This window comes from Cynoglossus semilaevis, chromosome 6 (genome assembly GCF_000523025.1).
Source record: "Cynoglossus semilaevis isolate Cse_v1.0 chromosome 6, Cse_v1.0, whole genome shotgun sequence".
Lineage (NCBI taxonomy): Eukaryota > Metazoa > Chordata > Actinopteri > Pleuronectiformes > Cynoglossidae > Cynoglossus > Cynoglossus semilaevis.
Genome location: NC_024312.1, coordinates 6,509,412 through 6,528,467, shown reverse-complemented (window position 1 = coordinate 6,528,467; position 19,056 = coordinate 6,509,412). Strand labels below are relative to the sequence as shown.

Below are 19,056 nucleotides of genomic sequence, written 5' to 3'. Positions count from 1 at the left end.
AAGGACAGGGACAAGGACCAGGACAACACCACTATACTCTGCAGAGAAACATTCCAAAGACTATTTACTGTTTTTCTCTCTGGCCTCAAACGGGATCACCACATGATGACATCATCACATGACCACATATTTAGATGAAAGTGTTTAGGTGTGGTCCTGCCTCAATGATCAAAGGAATACGATGATGTCGTCAGGATACGACACGGGCTAAGGTCGTAGAAGTGGCTACGATCAAGAACCAGAAGATGGTCCAAAATGGACGAGGATTAAATAATGGATGAATTAATCTGAATAAGGCAGTGATGCAACAGCTGCCAAAAAACACAAAGTGAAGTTTTCTTTATCTGGAGGTTTTTTTTTTCCAAACTCGACACATTCACCAAAAACACACACAGGTATAAAAATGCAGTAATACTACATTACTGATGTAATCCGATGTGAAACCTCAAAGAATGAGAAAAAGAAAAATAATAATTTAAGTAAAAATAGAACTGTCCATTTCTGTCCTGACTTCATTCAGTGTCAGGACTACACTACCCAATAACCATGAGACGAGAATGCATATCCATAACCTCGAGGGGAGGCCATCAGTACCCAAAGGTCCCCTCCCCAGATTTTATTCGAATCATTACAGCAACCACCAACAGCACAATCATTCGAAACCTCAGGATACCTAAGGCTCCTCCATCCTCTACAAAAGCCCCCACCTCCAAAATGGGCATGAAGCAGGCACCCACATTTGTAAACTCTCGGTGTGGTCCTGACGTACACCATCGCCGCACACAGCCCACCGCCTCTAAAGGTGTCCTAAAACCAGCGTCCACATTTATGGCTCCAAGGCGTGGCCCAGAGACACGGCAACGCCGCGCACAGGTTCCCACCACTGAAGTGGAAATTAAGCCAGCACCTACATATATGACTTCAAGACGTGGCCCTGAAGCCCACTACCGCCGCAAAAAGCCCCCTACCGCTCTGGGAGAAATACAACAAGCGTCCACATTCATGCCCCCTAGATACGAGACGCACCAACGCTGCATACAGGGCAACGCCAAGGAGTTCAAACGACTCATCACACAAACCAGGCACAACACGATAATCCGTGATATCATGATCCCCAAAGGTCCTCCACCTTCCGAGGTCCTTCCAACTCATGAGGATCTAATGAAAGCTGAAGCAGCGAAGAGGCTGCATGTGCTGGAGAGAGAACACACCTGTCAACAGCTACGGGCCGAGGCTGAGAAAGAGGCCGAGGAAATTCGTCAGCGCTTACTGGATCGGGCCCACTACTTGAGGATGGAGCAGGAATACGATGTCAGAAACTTTAACAGCGAAATCAAGGGAGCTAAGTTCCGCACTCTGAATTTGGCCAAGATTGAGGAAAACAAACTGCTTCAGGAACAGTTTTTGAAGAAAGAGAAGGAACTGGACGCACTGGACCATTTGACAAACAAAAAGTTCTGGGACGCCATTGATGAGAGAGAAAGGCGGCAACGAGAATTCCGAATAGAGAGACGAAAGTGCATCGGTGAGCAGATCCTGCAAAACATGGAGAAGAAGAAGCTTCATGTTGAGATGAACAGGCTGGAGGGACAACGGTACCGTGAACAGTACGAGGCCAAACGAATGCAATTGCTGATGGACAAAAAGAGGAAGAGGGAGGAGTACCGTCGCAAGCATGAGGATATTTTAAAAGTTAATGAAGTCATAATGAACAAGGAGAGGAGGCGGAGGGAGGAGGAGAGGATGGAGAACATGAAATTCATGGAGAACATGCTACGAATGGAGATGACCGAGAAGAATGAAGATGAACTGAAACGCCTCAAAAAGGCAAAAGATAGGATCTACGTAGAGAGTTGTAATCAACATTTGAGAGAACGTCAGAACATAGTCAAGAAAGAGAGGGAAGAGGAGAAGAGGAACAAATACTGGACGCTGGACTACCACCTAGAAAAAGATAAGCAAATTTATGAGCACAAAAAAAGGAAGATTGAGGACCTTAGGGCTTCTGGGCTGTTGGATGTTTATTACATGGCCTTGAAAAGAAAGGCAGGTGTCGAGGCCCACAAGAAGACTGATGACATCCTGAGGGACCCACCCATTTCTAAAACATGTAAAATTAAAATATCTGAGAACGCCTGGTCTTACATGTAGTGCGGTGTAATTCGGACTTGTGGACAGAGTCAGGCAACTGGCCTTGCCTGAGTTTCTTACCACCTCTTCAGGTTTAAGAGACTGGTGGGAAACTCCAGAGTTACAGTACCTGCAGTAGTGGGAGTAACTTCAAAGGCATTGCAGATACATTTATATCATATAATTTATAAAAATGTCCTTGTAAAATAACCACAAACACACATAATACTTAATGCTTGGTGAGACCAAGAACATGGACTTCAATGACAACAGAGAAGATGATGATGTGTAGTCAGTGCCTGTACACAACCCTGATACCAGGATGAGTCACTAAAATGCATTCACACCAGCATGGTTCTGTTCACATACCCAAATATATAATTGGAACCAGAGAGGTGGGGCCACAGAAGGAACCCGAAAAAGACTTGGGGTTTTCCTCCTGCGACGATGGGTGGTTGAATCAGCCGAAAATGTGCCCCCCAAAATTTAGAACATTATGAGCAGTGCGAGGAAAAGCAAGGTGAAGTGCATTGAGTGACGCTCATGGCTGGTGATCCTGGAAGGTGCAACCTTGGTTCTGATTTTAGTGATGCAATAAAAAACAGGGCCCTTTCATTGGGAGTGCAGTGGTTCTGAACAGAACTGAATCCAACGGGTGGGGGGGAGGGGGGGGGTGCTGATGATTGTCTGTGTGAAAGTCATATGTGAGGGCTGTTTTCATTGTGAGATTGCAACTTGTTTGAAATAAAATGAACTGTGAACTTATTCCGAGTAATGGCCTGTTCAGACACAAACTAATGAGAACAAAACACAAAGATCTACTATAATTATCGACACACCACAGAGGAATCCTTCCATCTTCTCCACCTGATGCTGCTCCGTCCACTGGATCAGACCTGGAACAACCTTCCTGATGAGGTTTAGGGCAACTGTACACAGAGAGTGTACCCCACGGAAAAGGTACAAGGCGACGTCCTTAAGTCACATGACCTATGCACATCAAGTAAAAACAAATGTCTGAAAAACAAGTTTCTCCAGGTTAAAAAAAAACATTAACCATTGCTTTATTCTCAGATATTTGAGAGTGAATTAAATAAGGCACATCCACATCATCCTGAAACATCCAAAACAGGCAAAGTCAGAGAAACGATTAAGGCTTTAAAAAAGCGACGCTGTTTGTGGGAGTGAAAGTGACAGCAGAGAGAGAAAGAGAGGGAGAATGAGGTGTTAAGGTCATTTACATCTAAAACATCCACCTCTCCTGACACTGTCTGCAGCCAAACATATACAGTGACATAATTGTAATATTGAGAATTTCAGCCATTTTCAACAATTACCCTAAGTGCTATTGCTCTAGGTCACAGAATCCCAAAAATATGAAAATAAAAAAATAATCAATTCGAAATAAATCAATAAGTGACAACATTGCGTCTTACATACAGTAAAAAAGTGACAACATTGCGTCTTACATACAGTAGTTCTGAATGTCCAGTCATGTCTGACATTTACTGAAGCAGCCCGGCAGTTTCAATGTGCTCAGGATATTATTGCATGTACCACGCAACATGAATAGGTTGTTAACAAAACACTAATGTGTGTTTGAATTCTACACTGTGAAAGACTGGTGTAAAAACAGCACAATCTCATCCCTCTGCTCTAGACACAAGTGGTGAATTAAATGGAACAACTTTTTAATTATTAACATTCATTCATTCTTAGAAGCGATATTTTCCACAGCACTGAAATATACTCCGACTTTTCCAGGCTTGTAAAGCTCATGGTTAGATTTTCAAATTCAAAGCATTGTTTTTTAATTACAAAAAGACGGAAAAATCATCTTGCAGTGACTTGTAATGAATTGCATTGAATGAATGAACTGAAATTTGTTTCCTCCATTGATAAAAATCATACATTAACATCTGCAACATACTGTAGATTTTTAAATGTAATACTCTAAAGTTAAGAATATGTTTTTAAATTACCACTGATTTTTAAGCTTTAAGTTCAAAACACCATTAAAGAAAATAGAAGAAAAATTGAAGAAAAACTTCAACTAAAAAGGATCTGTGACTTTTTCCAGTCTCAAACTGAGATATTTATAGCTATTGTGGTAAGCTGTATATCACGGCAGCTAATTTATGAATTCATTACAAGTGATAAGAAACGGGGATTGAGAAGTTTTTGCGTTTGTGACTTTTTTTCATGAACATGCAAAATTGTAGCAAGATTGTTGTGTAACCCACAAAAAGAACATTCAATGTTGGAAAATTCAATTTTCTTAAGACTAAACCCTCTATCTTTCAATAAATACGTTGAATCATAAATGTCTAAAACTACATCACAATATTTAGATTTAAAGGCTCGACTCTCAGTAGCTTCTCAAGGACAATTGTGTTGAAATTTCCCTGACCCTACATAAAATGATTTTTCTACAAATCTATTAAAGGCCGAGTAACATGACAATATAAAAATTTACATTGTTACAAAAGGACTGATGTGATGCCTTAACAGTCAGCAGCAGCAGCAGCAGCAGAAAAGAAATTATTTTGTTTATTTGCTGCAAGTCGTCTTAAAACAATGGGGGAAAATGACAGTAATTACAGTTTTTTATTATTTTTTTTTAACTTATTGTTCTTCCTGTTAAACTATGTCTACAAATCATTCCGCAGAAGCTAAACCTCTCTGAACACAAGACACATACCAATATCAAATGTGAAAATGTGAGTATGATTTAAGCACGAATCGGTGTTTGTGTTTGGGGGGAGATGTTTAAACATCTTAACGGTAGGATTGAACACTGACGATTCAAGTGACAGTGATATTAAATTAAATCATGAATCTAACACCAAGTTAGTTTCCATCCCTTTTATGTCTAGGCTCGGGAGAGGAGAGAGGAGACGAGGAGACGATGAAAAGGAGGAAGAGGAGATACTGGAGTGGAGAGGTCTCAGTAGAGAGAAAACCTTATGTATGATGACATCACAGCTACAAGATGTTAACTTTGTAACACATTTCCATATCAAATGAAATGTCACAACTGATCTGTGCACAGGACTAACGCAACCGTACTCAACATGTTGATGTTAAAAAAAAAAAAAAATTAAATTAAAAACAACTGTACTCAACATGTTGATGTTGAGAAAAATTAAATTAAAATGTACAACACTGCAAACATATTGCATCAGTGACTGATTTTTACTCATCAGTCACTGGGACTGATGAGTAAAAATGATAGTAATATTGTGTTGTGTATCAGATCCAATCAAAAGCAAGTGTGCATTTTTTTCCTTCCACTTATTACACTAACATTTGTGCAGTATAACTGATGACTGTTGAAAAGTCAGTGCCAGTTCACACAGGTCAGTGTCACTGACCTGTGGGCAGTGCTGTTGAAAACCTGTGTTGTTACACTGCAGTTTTATGGTTGTATAAATGAGCTTCTGTCTAGTAATTGTTAGTCCATGATTTGTATCTAAATAGTTCTTGATAGTTAATAACTGAACATTTGGCGCAAGTCTTCTACCACAACCCTGTACATGCTGCAGGTCACAGACACCAGGAGAGGGAGTCTGTGTTCGAGCTCCTGACATTCTGGTTGAAATACGAGCACAGCCACCAAACATTTATACTAAGTGTGGCACAAAACCAACGTGAAAACATGATTTTAAAACCCGGTTAAATCTGTGTAAATGTTTGTAGTTGTGACCAGCAGCTACTTGACTCCATCTGAACCAGACGTCTCTAAACAGTGGAGGTCAGCGGAAACCGTAAAATTGGAGTTTCCATCTTTACCTTCTGAGTCTGAGGGATCTGCATCCACATGAGGTGGAGTAGGAACGTCTGAAGGCTCCGATAATGTTCCGTTCACAGGTTGGATGTTCTGGTCATTGGATGTGTTTGAGGACGAGTGGTTCAGTTGGACGTGAGAGGAAGAAGCTTCCGCAAAATTATCAGAGTGTGACGATGCATTGAAAGGTGGAGAAGGTGACGTTTCGCTACCTGTGCTGCAGCTGGACACGTCAATGGAGTGTACATCCTGGACGACGGTGGACGCCTGGTCCCCTGCTGCTGACATAGGGTCATCATTCATTCTGGTGGTGGGTGAGTCGTCACTGGGCTCGCTCTCCTTCTCACTTAATTCATTGGGGTCAGAAGACGACGTAGGCTCCAGGCTGTTTGACGGATGTTCTGCAGAGTCCAGGGTGTGACAGCGCACCAGGGGGCGCTCTCCTCGTAGAGTTCCAACACCGATTGCTGCTGAAGGGCAACTGACCTCCAACGTCTCCCCTCGCCTGAGTCTTCTCCTTTCTGGACTGGCCTGTGAAGAGGTCAACTTCACCTTCACACATTCAGCTTTCTGGGATAGTCACATAATGTTAAACTATTGAATAAATACAGAATTAAAGAGTGGGGTTTGTGGGGCCACAGGATAAAAAGAGATCATCAATTAAAACCATTTGATTGGCCATCTGTCTGAATGCCACACTGGGGAGTCAAAGGCTGATGAGCAAAAATACCTTGTTCAGAGGAGGTGAAGACCTGGGAGGAGGACTGGAGGAACATTTTTTCATCTGCTGGATCCTGAAAATAATCAGCCGACTTTTTCATACAGATTATGGGGAGGCCAGTTTTTTTTTAGCAAATCTAAAATCTGCACAAACACAAGCAGTTTACCTGCTGATGGACTGAGCCAGTTTCTGTCTCCTGCTGTTAGCATTATCCTGTAGCCTCAGCCGCTGCACAAATGAATGAGCTGCAGCGAAAATACAACAGAAACAAACGCTGATTATTTAGTGATGAAACATTACATCAATATGACAGTTTAGTGCAAATACGTAGCTTTAAAATGTTTTTTTTCTTTAGGCATATTTGTTAATTATACCAAGAGCTCCTTTGGGAACAGACAGCAGTTTGATTGGTTCAGCATCAGGAGAGAGTCCAGATGCTTTCTGCAGAGCCCTTAGGATCTCAGTGTTCTGCAGAGAAAAGAGAGACTTGTTGGTACTGTGATTATCTACAGTAGATTACTGATGAAAGCTAATGTATTTTTTTTTAAACGTAAGTAGTCCTGCAGCCTCCCCTGACCTCCCTGACCCTCTACTATGTTTTTGGGGAGCACCTTGCCGCCCAGCTCGTAGGCACAGTCCAGTGGTGTTCGCTGCCTTTTGTTCCTGAGACCTGGTGACGCCCCGCTCTTCAGCAGCAGCTCTACCAGTGCTTGGTGTCCTCCACGCACCGCCTCATGGAGAGCTGTGTTTCCCTGCAGATTGGCCATGTTGACAAGCGCATTGCTCTGCAAGAACAAATTAACTGTTGATGAAGTGGAGCCAACGTTCACACATAATGACCAAACCATTTTGTGGAGCTGCATTTGGCAACCCACTGCCATTTACTAAAGTCAAGCAGATGCCAATTATGAACCTACTTGGTAATTATTAGTTAATTAAAGTGTACCTGTAGTAAGATGGTGACTGTTTCCAGGTTTCCACAGAGACAGGCAAGTATCAGAGGTGTGTTTCCATAGTGATCTTTCTTATTCAGTTTGGCATTGCACTCCAGCAGGAACCTCACCACCTAACAATAAACAATAAACTTCATTTGTGGGATATTTACAAAAGCGGGACTTTTTCATTTTACTTCCTTCCTTTCAGCAACCTCAGGGTTTATTAATCCTGTTTTTAAAGCTAATTTAACTCTTTGGGAATGACACAAAATGGCCACAAGGGGACGTCCAAAACTAACTTCAGCAAAAACATATTAAAACCAGAAGCTGCAGGAATGTACATTTCTTTAATCCCACCTGGATGTGACTGTTCTGACTGGCCAGGTGAAGCGGTGTGGCGCTCTGGTTGGTGCGTGCGTTGAGGTTGGCTCCATGGCGGATCAACTGGGTGGCCAGCACCACATGGCCGTGCAGGGCAGCAACGTGCAGCGGCATGAAGCCATCAATGTTACAACTGTTGACACCGAGAGTTCCAGCCGGCGGAACGGACAGCTGCAGGACAAGAAGTGGACGAAGACACGGTTGGTGTTGTGATTAGAAACCAATCATAGTTCAGTCACGTATAATGTAGAAGCTCAGAGACCTTCTGAGTTGGAGCGCAATTTGGACACTGACACAGCGGATGGCAAAGCGATGCCTCAGGGCGAAGTTCACCTTCGTCTTCCTCCTCCTCATCCATCCACTCCAGCAGGTAACGAACCTAGAACACACACACACACACAGGTATGAAAGTACAATCTGATCCATTTGCTTCTTAAACCTGATAGTTTTCTCACCATTTCTATGTCATTATCTGCCACGGCACGGAGCAGCTTCTCCACCTGCAGCACAGACACAACAACATTCTGATTTGGAGCAGAACTTAAAGTTGGTCTTAAACTGTGATAACAAAGATGGGAGTTTTTAAAGTGAATAGGTGAATCGCCTGCACCGTTGTTCTTTCACTACCTCTCTGTGTCGAACTCTTTCTCCTTCCACTTTGGTCTCTGAGCCCAGTGAGGAGGTGCTGGAGATCGAGGAGCGGCGGCTGCTACAGTCCGAGGCTAGAGGAGAACAACTAGGAGACTGAGAGCAAGAGGAAAAGAAGAAACAAATGTCAATGCGATAATAAAGCAATGAACAGCCCTCATAAATGTCAGTACAAAAAGGTAAAAGGGTCAAAGTTTACTCGTTGCAGATATAATTCAGACTCACGTCAGCATGGCTGCTGCTTCGTTGACGGCCGTTCTGAGTCGACTGCAACAAAGCGAGAATCTGCAGGAGAAAAACAGCACTTGAACGTTCAAACCAAAGATTAGGTTCTAAGATTCATTTTAAGGAGTCTGGGTCTGGAAAAAAAAACACCATCAGCTCCCACATCAGATCAGCTGCTCCTCCAGAAAACAAGAGCAGATGATCATAATGGCTGCCAAAAATGAATCGTAAACTCTGTAACCCTGCGACTGAATTAAAGTGTTTACAAAATACTTATGGCTCTGATAACAACACACAAAAGAAGTTCCGGATCAGTCCAGAGTCTACACAAAGAGCTACTGACTTGCTGCAAGTCAAGATTAAAGCAGGTAAAAAAATGTTGAGTGAAAAATAGCAGGACAATTACACACATCATACTGGCACCAGGCAAAAAACTGATGATGTAATAATGCAATAAATAATTTAACTAGATTTAAAAGAGACAGAATCCAATTTAATTCTGGAAAAATGTCAATGTTTTTTTTTCTTCAGTGTCCATGTTGCTGACCTTGGAGTTGAGCGCACACTGCAGCGGCGACTCTTTGCTCTTGTTGGGGATGTTGATGTTTGCTCCGTTCTCCAGCAGCACCTGGATGATTCCCTCATAGCCCCACCTGGCGGCCATGTGCAGGGCCGTGTCTCCTTTATCGTTCTGTATGTCCAGGCGGCAAATCTGGAGGTCGCAGTAGACCAGAGCCTTCACACACTGAAAGGACGCAAAACACAGTCAGACACTGGCAGAGAAATGAATGGAAAAGATGTGAAGATAAGAGACTGTTTGACAGTAACTCACATCTTCGTGTCCATACATACAGGCCAGGTGCAGTGGTGTATTGCCGTTGTTGTCCTGAGCGTCTGTGTTGGCTTTATAGTAGAGCAGCAGCAGCTACAAAACAGAGGAAATGTTTCATTGTCCCTCATGTAATTTGTAGTGGAGTCTTATCTTAAGTTTACCATGTTCAATTAATTAAAAAAAAAGAAAAAGAGTGTTTACCGTGACTCCCTGATATCCTTTTTGGCACGAGAGGTGCAGTGGTGTCAGGGCGTGATAATCTGTGGCATTGACTGCTGCTCCTTTACGCATCAGCAGATCAATCAACTGGGCCTGACCTGCCAAGTAAACACACAGCTTAATGAGAGCTCATCACCACAACACGCCTTTCAACCATCGGAATACTGTAATAGCAGCTGCTCACCACAGATGGCAGCAACGTGCAGAGGAGTGTAACCGCGATCATCCCTGGATAACGGTGTGACGATGGATGAGTCGTTTAGTCGCCTGTAAATTACAGCCCGTGACAAATAAGACAGGAAACCAACAGTTTCTTTCAAGATTGAGCAGTCAGAGAAAATCTGTATCCTAACAAAGTCATAAATCTTTACATAAATTTAAGTCACTTTAGCCGTTTTCTAGTAAGAGCCCTTAGTAAAAATCACATTAGGGAAACTCCTGTTAATTGTGATAATATTGTGAATGCTAACAGCAGTTAGCTGGAGAATGATGATATTACTGAGGCTTTGTATAAATTCATATTTAGGTTAAAATCCTGATGATTGCAAAGGACACGGATTCTGACCCGGACAACTGCAGATCACACAGGTCACATGAGCAGAGTGGGTGGCACATCCTGACGTCCTCATCTATCTCCCCTTCAGACAGTAGACGTTCTATCTGCGACTCATTTCCATTGGCTATGTGCTGCATCACACACAAGCACAAATACAAAGGAATATCATCTCATCACGATGTCATCACTTCTATGATTTCAGTGACGTCGGTCGTAGGGGGACTGAGATACATTATTCATTTCTGTGACAGTTCTGTGTTTTAGTGCGATACAGAACTGGAGTCTTTAAAATACTGTTTATGTACAGATAAAATTTTACACACCAAGATAATTCAGATTAGAGAAACACAATTCCAACCCTGTGTCATTCTCTCACTGGACACATGACTTGATTATCTCATTGAGGTTTAAGGCAGAGAGAGCAAAACAACACGTGCAAATATTAAACAACATTTCCATTTGTACAAAAACATCTAAATGACAGAACTGATGTGAAACTATTTTGTGAAACAACACAATGTAAACCACACACATGAGTTGTTAATAAATTTCCTGTGATTACTTGCCAATTAGCATTCGCAACATTAGCATATCTGAAAATGTCAGAAAAGCAGTGCTTGCTAAAGTGTTTGGGAGAACTTTGACAGAAACCTTACTATTTATATTTATATATATATATATTCGAACAGAACGTGGATGGGCGTGGCACCGCTCTGAGACAACGACCTCATCCTCTCCTTGAACAACACCTTGTCGTTCAGCTCGCCCGAGCCCTAAAGGAGCAGAAATAAGGCACCCATGAACAATGATATAATGAAGCTCTGATTTACAAACAGTGCATTTGAATGTATATGTACTGTGTTGTTTCTCTTACAGAGTGCGAGTCCTGCAGCTTCCCCAGCTTTATGTACTCGACCGCTGCTTCGAAGGTGCTCAAACAGTAGCTGAGCTCGTCTTTGGTGGAGTGGCTGAAGCAGAAGTTCTTGATGTAGCTCAGGTTGGCCATCCTGAAGGGAGACATCGACATCAACGTCAATGAAATATATGAGTCAGTCAAGTGAGATCCTATCATCCTATTTTAAACATTACTCCTTCTATTTCACATAGAATTACATATTTTTATATTTTATATATAATTTTCCTGGAACTTTCCAGTCTCTATTGTTCAAATTTCTGAACCATTATCTCACCAGTTGGGGATTTCCGTCTTCACCAGCAGGTAAAGGATGACAGAAAGTAGGTCGTCTGCACTAACGGCTTCAATATTGACTGTAACGAACCACACAGACAAAAATACAGTCAGTCAGGATAAAATATAACACAAAAAAAACCACAATAAGAACCAGTTGTTTAGGGCAGTGGTGGCCTGGTGTTTAAGGAAGTGGACTTGTGTCCGAAAGGTCGAAAGTTCAAATCCACCAGCCACCACTGAGATGCACTGAGTATGGTGCCCTCCCTACACACTGCTCCCCAGGCCGCCCCCTGCTCTCCAAGATGACGGGTTAAAGGCAGAGGTGTGCTGTGTCACTATGACAATAAATCACTTTCATTTCACTTGTTTTCATGTTCAGTTGTTTGTCCATTCAGCCTGCTGCATCACTCTGATAAGGCATCAAAGCTTTTACTTAATTCAGACCAAATTGGAGAAAATGGCCACTGGGACACGTTAATTAACAGCTGTTCATATTGGTCTGCACACTGACAGTGAGGTTGATGTGGTTTAATAACCACACCAGAGGCTGACAGAGGAGCTACTGCGCTTTGCGCTAATCTGATATAGTAAGTGAGGAAATACAGAGAGGCGACAAACCAACAAAGTAATGGAAAGAATTTTCCTTGTTCAATTAATCCAAAGTAAATGCCCGTGTCTCTGATAGGTCAATAAGAAGAGAAAACAATAACAGAAACGAAAAGCAAAGCAAAGATTTGGGAGAATCAATTCACAGGTAACAGAAGAAGCAGCTTTTTATTTCAGTTTGCACAGTGTGTGTGTGTGTGTGTGTGTCTGTGTCTTTTCAACACTCCTGGTTTTATATATTAAATAAGAGTTTTGATACAGTGTCAAGTATATGCTGGAGAAACAGGTAAAACATGAAAGTTGCTTTTGTAACAATTGTAGTTCCTTGGATAGGATTACAAAAAAATATATTAAAATAATTTATAAAATAAAAAATAGTTAAGTTAGGAAACAAAGATGGGAAAAACTGCTACCAATTATCTCTCAAAAACACCAAATTAAACAGCGTACCTGTGTGTCTGGGTGTCTGCGTGGCCATCAACGTGACTCTGCGCAGGCAGAGCAGTTTGAGGAGCGGCGACGTCTGCTGGTTGAGCTGACTCAGCTCTCTTTTAGCTCTGGACAAGTTTGTACTGACGGAAGAGTGGAGAAACATCAGAAACTGTCACATCAGAAAAAGTACTGTCACGTCAGAAAAAGGAAGCAATACTGAACTGACCTGAACTCAGGTTTGACTCCCAGGTCTTTTAGCTGCAGCTCCTGCAGACTTCTGGTGGTTTTATTAAAGGCAGCATCCTGTAAAGATGCAGACAACATCAACACTGTGCATTTAAATAAAAAACACTTTACTTCATATTTATACAGTCAACACAAAGGAGCAGTAGCTCTTCTCAAACACTAAATTATATATATTTTTAGGATCAATTATAATTAGTCTAATCCCCTTCTCGCAATACATACATTTCCTCATTAAACCAATATGTAAAAATCTGTTTTTATGGAATCTTTACAACTTTGTGATGACACTAACACAGGATGGGAGGAAAAAGAAACTAATTTGGAAAAAACCTCTGAATTCTTGAATAACATGATGTGTAACTGGAGTTGTTTCATGCATTCTTGGGGGATTTTATGCTTTAGAAATCGAATTACTCCCAGCACAAAGTTACTTTGAGTGACATCAGTGTTGGGGATGTGGTAAATGATAGATACCTGGCTGGCTTCAAGTGTTCCCACAAAATTGAAAATGAAATCATGGATTCCATGATGAACATACATCTAGAGAAAAAAATGGGAAAAAGAAATGTTTAGGTGCAACAACGCAGCAACAATAAAGTGCAACAGAGCACAGACCTCAGGTTAAGGAAGTGTAAATGTGTCTCATCTTTAACACTCTCAGGTCTGACCACACACACTCATGGAGCCACACTTCCTCAAAAGTCATCACTTTCATTCTCATGGTGCACAATTACAAACATGAACACTTTGTCACATGCTTCCTCTTTGAGAGTTACCTCAACAGCCTGTTTCAGTAAAGTCATCTGCATCTCCTGCTTTGTGAGAAGTTTCTGTCGAAAAAGGAAAAAAAAAAATTATAAACCATGGCACGTGATGCAACCTAGTCTATCACTATGGTTAGGCAGAAAGCTAAAGGAAAAAAAAATTAAGGTTGAGTAAAGTTATGTCACATGTAATTATGTTAGGATCCAGAGGGTCGACACGAGGCTAGCCGACGTTCAGTGGAATCACTGTTCATTTAGAAGAACTATTACGGGTTCAAGACCTGGAACATGGTGTCAGCGGACACACTTCCTTCTGAAACTACTGGACTATGAGTTCGAGAGGTTCAAGACCTGGAACATTCAGCGGACACACTTCCCTCTGAAACTACTGGACTATGAGTTCGAGGTCGCTGATCGAGGCCCTATACTACAGTGAATGCTGCCAGGTGTCATGTGTGGGTTTGAAGGGTTTGTACTTACCAGACGGGAGTCTCTGAGAAGACACTGAAGACATCTAGTGTAAAGAGCATTCACAGAGTCCTGGATGAAGACAGGATACTGGTCAGGTTATCGGTGAGGGCTTTATATATATATATATGAAGGATTTGTGCTGGAATTAAACTTAAACACAGACAAACAAAACACCCCATCCAACTATCCAGCACCCATATAAAAATATAAAATACATAAATATAAATAAAACTATAGGAATATAAATATATATATGTATATATTTATATTTAGATTGTTATGGTTATGGTATAGTGGTATTTCTGACAGCTTGGTCCCCCAGTTCAAAAATCCCATCTGTGCCCCTGAGGGATACGACATAGAAATAAAGAGAGACCATGTGATTTTCTTACTATGTGGTGTCTGAGTCCCTTCCTCTCCTGCTCCTTGAAGCTCTGACAGAAGCTCTGAATGAACTTGTCCAGTTTCAGAGCATGACGGCCCAGGAACTCTTTGACGTCCTCCACACTCTTCAGGCAGTAAGGCTGCGGCACGCTGAACTCGGCCGTGCAGGTGTCTATCTCTACAGGCCGGGAGATGCACAAAATGCTGTAGCTTTGCTCCTGGTCATTATAGAAGGTTTCTTCAAAGAGGATCTGCACCGATGATGGAGCTGGGAAGCCAGATCCAAGCAGGACCTGCCTGTCCTGGATCCTGACATCCTGAGATAGAAGAGAGAAATAAAAACAAATTCAGCAGAGTGTTGGATTCAGTACGGTGAAAAAACCTCCATCTGAGGCAAGTTTGAAATGTGAACAACCTAACCCTAACCCTGAAGCAGTTCTAATATATTTTACTGATGTGTCAAAACACATTTGTTTACAAATTGCTTTACGGCTGATCTGGTTGATTCAGCAGAGACAAACCTTTCCGTCCACAGTCTGGTATCCGTTCTCCACAGGCTGTAAGACATAGCTGTCGAACTGAGAGTCAGAGTAGCTGTCGACGGTCAGACTTCCACAAGAGGGAACAAGAACCTGCAGGGTGATGTGAAGAAAGAATGACTCTTACAAATATATTTGTCTCATTTAGTCCAAGATAAAGTTCAAATGAAATGTATATGTTTATTGAGAAACAGAGAGGAAGGGAGGTGAAAAGTATGAGTCCTGATGAGTCACAGCTCCTAATTTTACAGTCCGATATGTCACTTCAGCTCAACCACATGTTGAGCATTATTCAAGGGTCATCACACTGTTAAAATGTATTCATCAGGCACCTTAGTCATGTTAAATCACCCATATCTTGGGAAAATGAGAAGCCTTCTGAGCACAAGAAAAATACATGAGCAAGCAGTAAAGCAGAGTATTTTTGGAAGTTTGGTAAGAAAGTGGTAAAATATCCCAACTATAAAATAAACAACTGCTTATTGGTGTCTGACCGGACACAGAAATCCCCTGAATGGAAAAGGAGAAGCAGCAGGAAGTTCCTCATTTATGACAATTCTGATGGAAAAAAAAACACTTTATCCAAAAACGACACTGATTTCTTTGACCCTAAAGGCAGAAAGGTCAACATGATATACTCTCATGAGCAGCTTCTAAACTATTTTGATTACAGCTTTTTGTAATGCATCGACTTTCCAACTGTACTTCTCCAAACAATACTATGAGTACTATGAAGGCAGACAATAACACTTCATTTTAATCCCCATCTGGGTGATACATTTTTTTTTTTTTTTTTTACATAAAAGTCATATCCTATGCCGTCTTTTGCCATTTTATTTGCATTTTTAGCAAAAAAAACAACAACACATGGATACACATTCTAGATGCAATTATCGCTTTTTTGAATTGTTTTTGAAACGTCATATTTTTCATGTTATGCTATTTTCTTGTCAATTTGTGATACTGTGACATTGTTAACACATTATGCATGTTGGTGCACATTTTAGGGGCCTTTACAGCAGTTTGAAGCATTTTTAGTACATTGCCATTTTTGTCATGTTAGTGGCAAACTTAGTTGTTCAAATTTAATTTCATAACTTATTTCATAACAATTCTAACAATGCACATACTTTCTAGACAGCAAGTCAGTTACTCACGATGCCGTGGATTTCGGCCACTCGGCTGCACAGATCTGGTCTCTGCTTCTCCAATGCCAAGTAGAACGGATTCTTTAGGATGTTCTCATCATATACAGCCATAAGGAGCTGGGAGTCGAGATCCTTGAGACAGAAGAATTATTGTGATGATTACAGCATTTATCATGTGTGATGCAGAAAACAAAATTCAATAGACCAGAGTATCAGGGCTATAGCAAATAACATGTAAGCTTTAAAAAAAAAAGTTATAGTAAAGATATTATTAAAACATTACTTTTATCACATTAAAGAATGACAAACATTTCGAAGATATTATTAAAACATTACTTTCATCACATTAAAGAATGACAAACATTTCGTACATCATTCAAAATTTTAGATGCCAACTGCCCCGCCCGTCGTTAACTCTAAATAAATTAATGAGAAAATGATGACAGTTATTTGCTGATTTGCAGTCCAGAACAGTACGAGAGGAAATCCAGCATTAATAATTTGATTACAGCAAATAAAAAAAGAAAACAACGTCTCAACAGAGGTGATTTGTTTCCGTCTCTGGAGCTCTGATTTCTAGTTAGCATAATCTGAAGTTTTAAGGCTCACATTTCAGAGCTTGCCGCAAATAGTGTTTTTTTTTTTACTTTTACTGGAATACCTAAAGATGAATGTACAGTACGAGGCTGGAGCCGCATGTTGATATAAAACTGTCCCCATCTGCCACTAAACTGCCAAGAATAGACTCATTTCACCAAGCCCAAAAATCACAAGGCTTCTTTTTTTTAAAGAATGGCTCCTGGACTAAAACCATTAAAATAAAAAACAGTTTAAAGGAAATGACCTTTTCTTTTTTTAAGGGGGGATTAGTGGGTAGTCTTATTGTTTTAAAACTAATTCCTCTGATTGTTAAATGCAGACAAAGGCTTGTTTACTGTGTGAAAATGAACAAAATGAATCCAATATTTTGTGGAACAGTTGAGAGTAAAAAAAATTAATGAAATGATAAGATTTGGGGCATAGAAAACTCATAGAAATGTATTTAAAATTAATCTATAAAACCATCAACAGGAAAACAACCGTCTACCTGTAAATTAACAATCTCATATTGATTGTGAATACTGCCTCCGATCTGGGATCTTTACACCATACTTGTAGCCAGAAAAAAACTAGCTGCTAAATTTATACATGGAAAAACAAGTTCTCTGTTCACACATTTAACTCAAAAACAATTTTTTTTTTTTAAATACTGTGACCCATTCCACACCACAGGTTTACAGCTCACCTCATTCCTCTGCTCAGCAACCAGACTCATTCTCCCGCAGCATTAAAAGAACTAAGACTGGAGGTTGAGTGGAAGAGGCAGAGAAGCCAGCAGTTCTCTGCTGCAGCCTCATGACACGCTGCTCAGCTGGGATGAAACTGCATGGAATGAATCACGTGACTTTTAAAGTCCTTGTGACCTGCCAACTTATTCAGGGGTGTAAAAGAATGTCCATGCCTTGGAGGCTAACACACAAGGTTCATTACAATACAACGTTAAGAGTCGATGGGCTAATGTCTCAGTGGGAGCTGATTTGAGTGTGAGAGTCAGAAGAATCCAGCAGCAAAAACAAACAAATATCACTGTGCAGATAAATGTACATTAATAATTATTCCACATCAAACCCTGAAAAAGCTAGCACTGAACGACAACACTCAACATTATCTTGCTGTAGCATCTGTAATATGTCTGCTTTAATTATTGCATTTAAGATCTTACACCTGTTGCAAAATGTGACTACAATGCTAGGAAAAGGCCATCTTTAACGATTTATCAGCCATGTAGACCTACAGTGAATTATTAAAGCGGTGGCTGCTGTACAGACAAAAGAATGACAACAACCGGTGCACAGATGCTGACAGTCAGTTTATCTCAGAGATGCTAAAGGAGCTGCTAAAATAACAAAAAAATGACCATAAGCTTTTTTAGAATGTATTATTACAAAATACATTTAATGCAGAAATAACCTTTATGTTAAACTATAGCGTAGCAGGCAGACTGAGGGGAGCAAATGGACAAGGGGATATAAGATGACACCGCTTCTGGTTTTATTGGATCAATACAACCTCTCAAAAGCTAAAAGCTAAAACCAACGCTACAAGCTAGGCTTTTAAAGTGACCATCACATCAGACTGACCATATCTCTACTTACTAAATACCTACTAATAATAATAATAATAATAAAAAAGAATCCTGCCACTGACATAAAAACTGACAACATGAAGTTCACAGGTTCAAGACCTAGCTCTCAATGTTCTTTTGGTGTGTCCTCGTTTAATCGAAGAATCTAAATTAATTTAAAGTTGGGTTGGTTGTTTGTCTTAATATATTCACGAGTAAACAATGAAATGAACTGTCGACTGACGAGATACATTTTATTGCATGGCGTAACTGGGTTCTTCAATCGCGTCACTCTCAACTCAAGCGTTATGTTATTCTTTGTTAATGATGACATGTTTTAGAAACGTTTGAACAAGAGATTTCAGGTAAAAGGCAATTTCGTGCTTTGCATCACAGGTGACAACTGTGTACTTAAGGCTAAATTGAATGCTAACTTACGTTAGCCACTGAGAGACCGGTCAGAATTCTGATATGAGACTCAATATCAGACTTAATGACTCCCGAACATTTTGTAATAAAAATCGCCTGCTAGCCACAAACAGCAGCATCATACCACCCCCACAAACATATGTAGCAGCTAGCTTTAGCATAAATGGCAACCAAATCTCGTAAATTATATATCATATAACGTTTACGTATTAGCATGTTAAACTATAAACAAGGAAAATGGCCCGAA

General features: G+C 40.7%; 2 protein-coding genes across 2 annotated transcripts in view; both read right to left on the bottom strand.

The window, feature by feature from the left end:
* The window catches only part of tmed6 (transmembrane p24 trafficking protein 6), a 6,375-nt gene extending 5,653 nt beyond the window's left edge, over positions 1-722 (bottom strand). Inside the window, exon 1 of the mRNA XM_008311617.3 lies at positions 633-722. Within this exon, the coding sequence (XP_008309839.1) occupies positions 633-722 (90 nt within the window). The remainder of the gene's footprint in view (positions 1-632) is intronic.
* Positions 723-5,264: 4,542 nt separating this feature from the next.
* Positions 5,265-19,049, bottom strand: ankrd27 (ankyrin repeat domain 27 (VPS9 domain)). Its single transcript, XM_025056166.1, has 28 exons — positions 17,502-19,049; positions 16,226-16,348; positions 15,051-15,161; positions 14,538-14,846; positions 14,155-14,214; positions 13,687-13,740; positions 13,385-13,450; positions 12,891-12,967; positions 12,683-12,804; positions 11,625-11,703; positions 11,309-11,441; positions 11,117-11,207; positions 10,444-10,567; positions 10,063-10,145; positions 9,861-9,976; positions 9,660-9,752; positions 9,375-9,572; positions 8,828-8,887; positions 8,582-8,698; positions 8,410-8,454; positions 8,217-8,333; positions 7,931-8,125; positions 7,585-7,704; positions 7,250-7,423; positions 7,013-7,106; positions 6,805-6,883; positions 6,648-6,711; positions 5,265-6,448 (listed from the first exon to the last, which is right to left on the bottom strand). Exons 1-28 carry the CDS (start codon positions 17,529-17,531, stop codon positions 5,843-5,845), a joined length of 3,540 nt encoding a protein of 1,179 aa, XP_024911934.1. The 5' UTR covers positions 17,532-19,049; the 3' UTR covers positions 5,265-5,842.
* Positions 19,050-19,056: the final 7 nt, after the last annotated feature.

What these genes read in the sequence shown, in the direction of transcription:
- ankrd27 (XM_025056166.1), bottom strand. Translation starts at nt 17,531, where the DNA reads ATGAGTCTGGTTGCTGAGCAGAGGAATGAG. An exon ending in TTGCTGAGCAGAGGAATGAG is followed by an intron (nt 16,349 to 17,501) that starts GTGAGCTGTAAA and finishes TTCTGTCTCAAG; the next exon opens with GATCTCGACTCCCAGCTCCT. An exon ending in CTGGCTCAGTCCATCAGCAG is followed by an intron (nt 6,712 to 6,804) that starts GTAAACTGCTTG and finishes GATTATTTTCAG; the next exon opens with GATCCAGCAGATGAAAAAAT.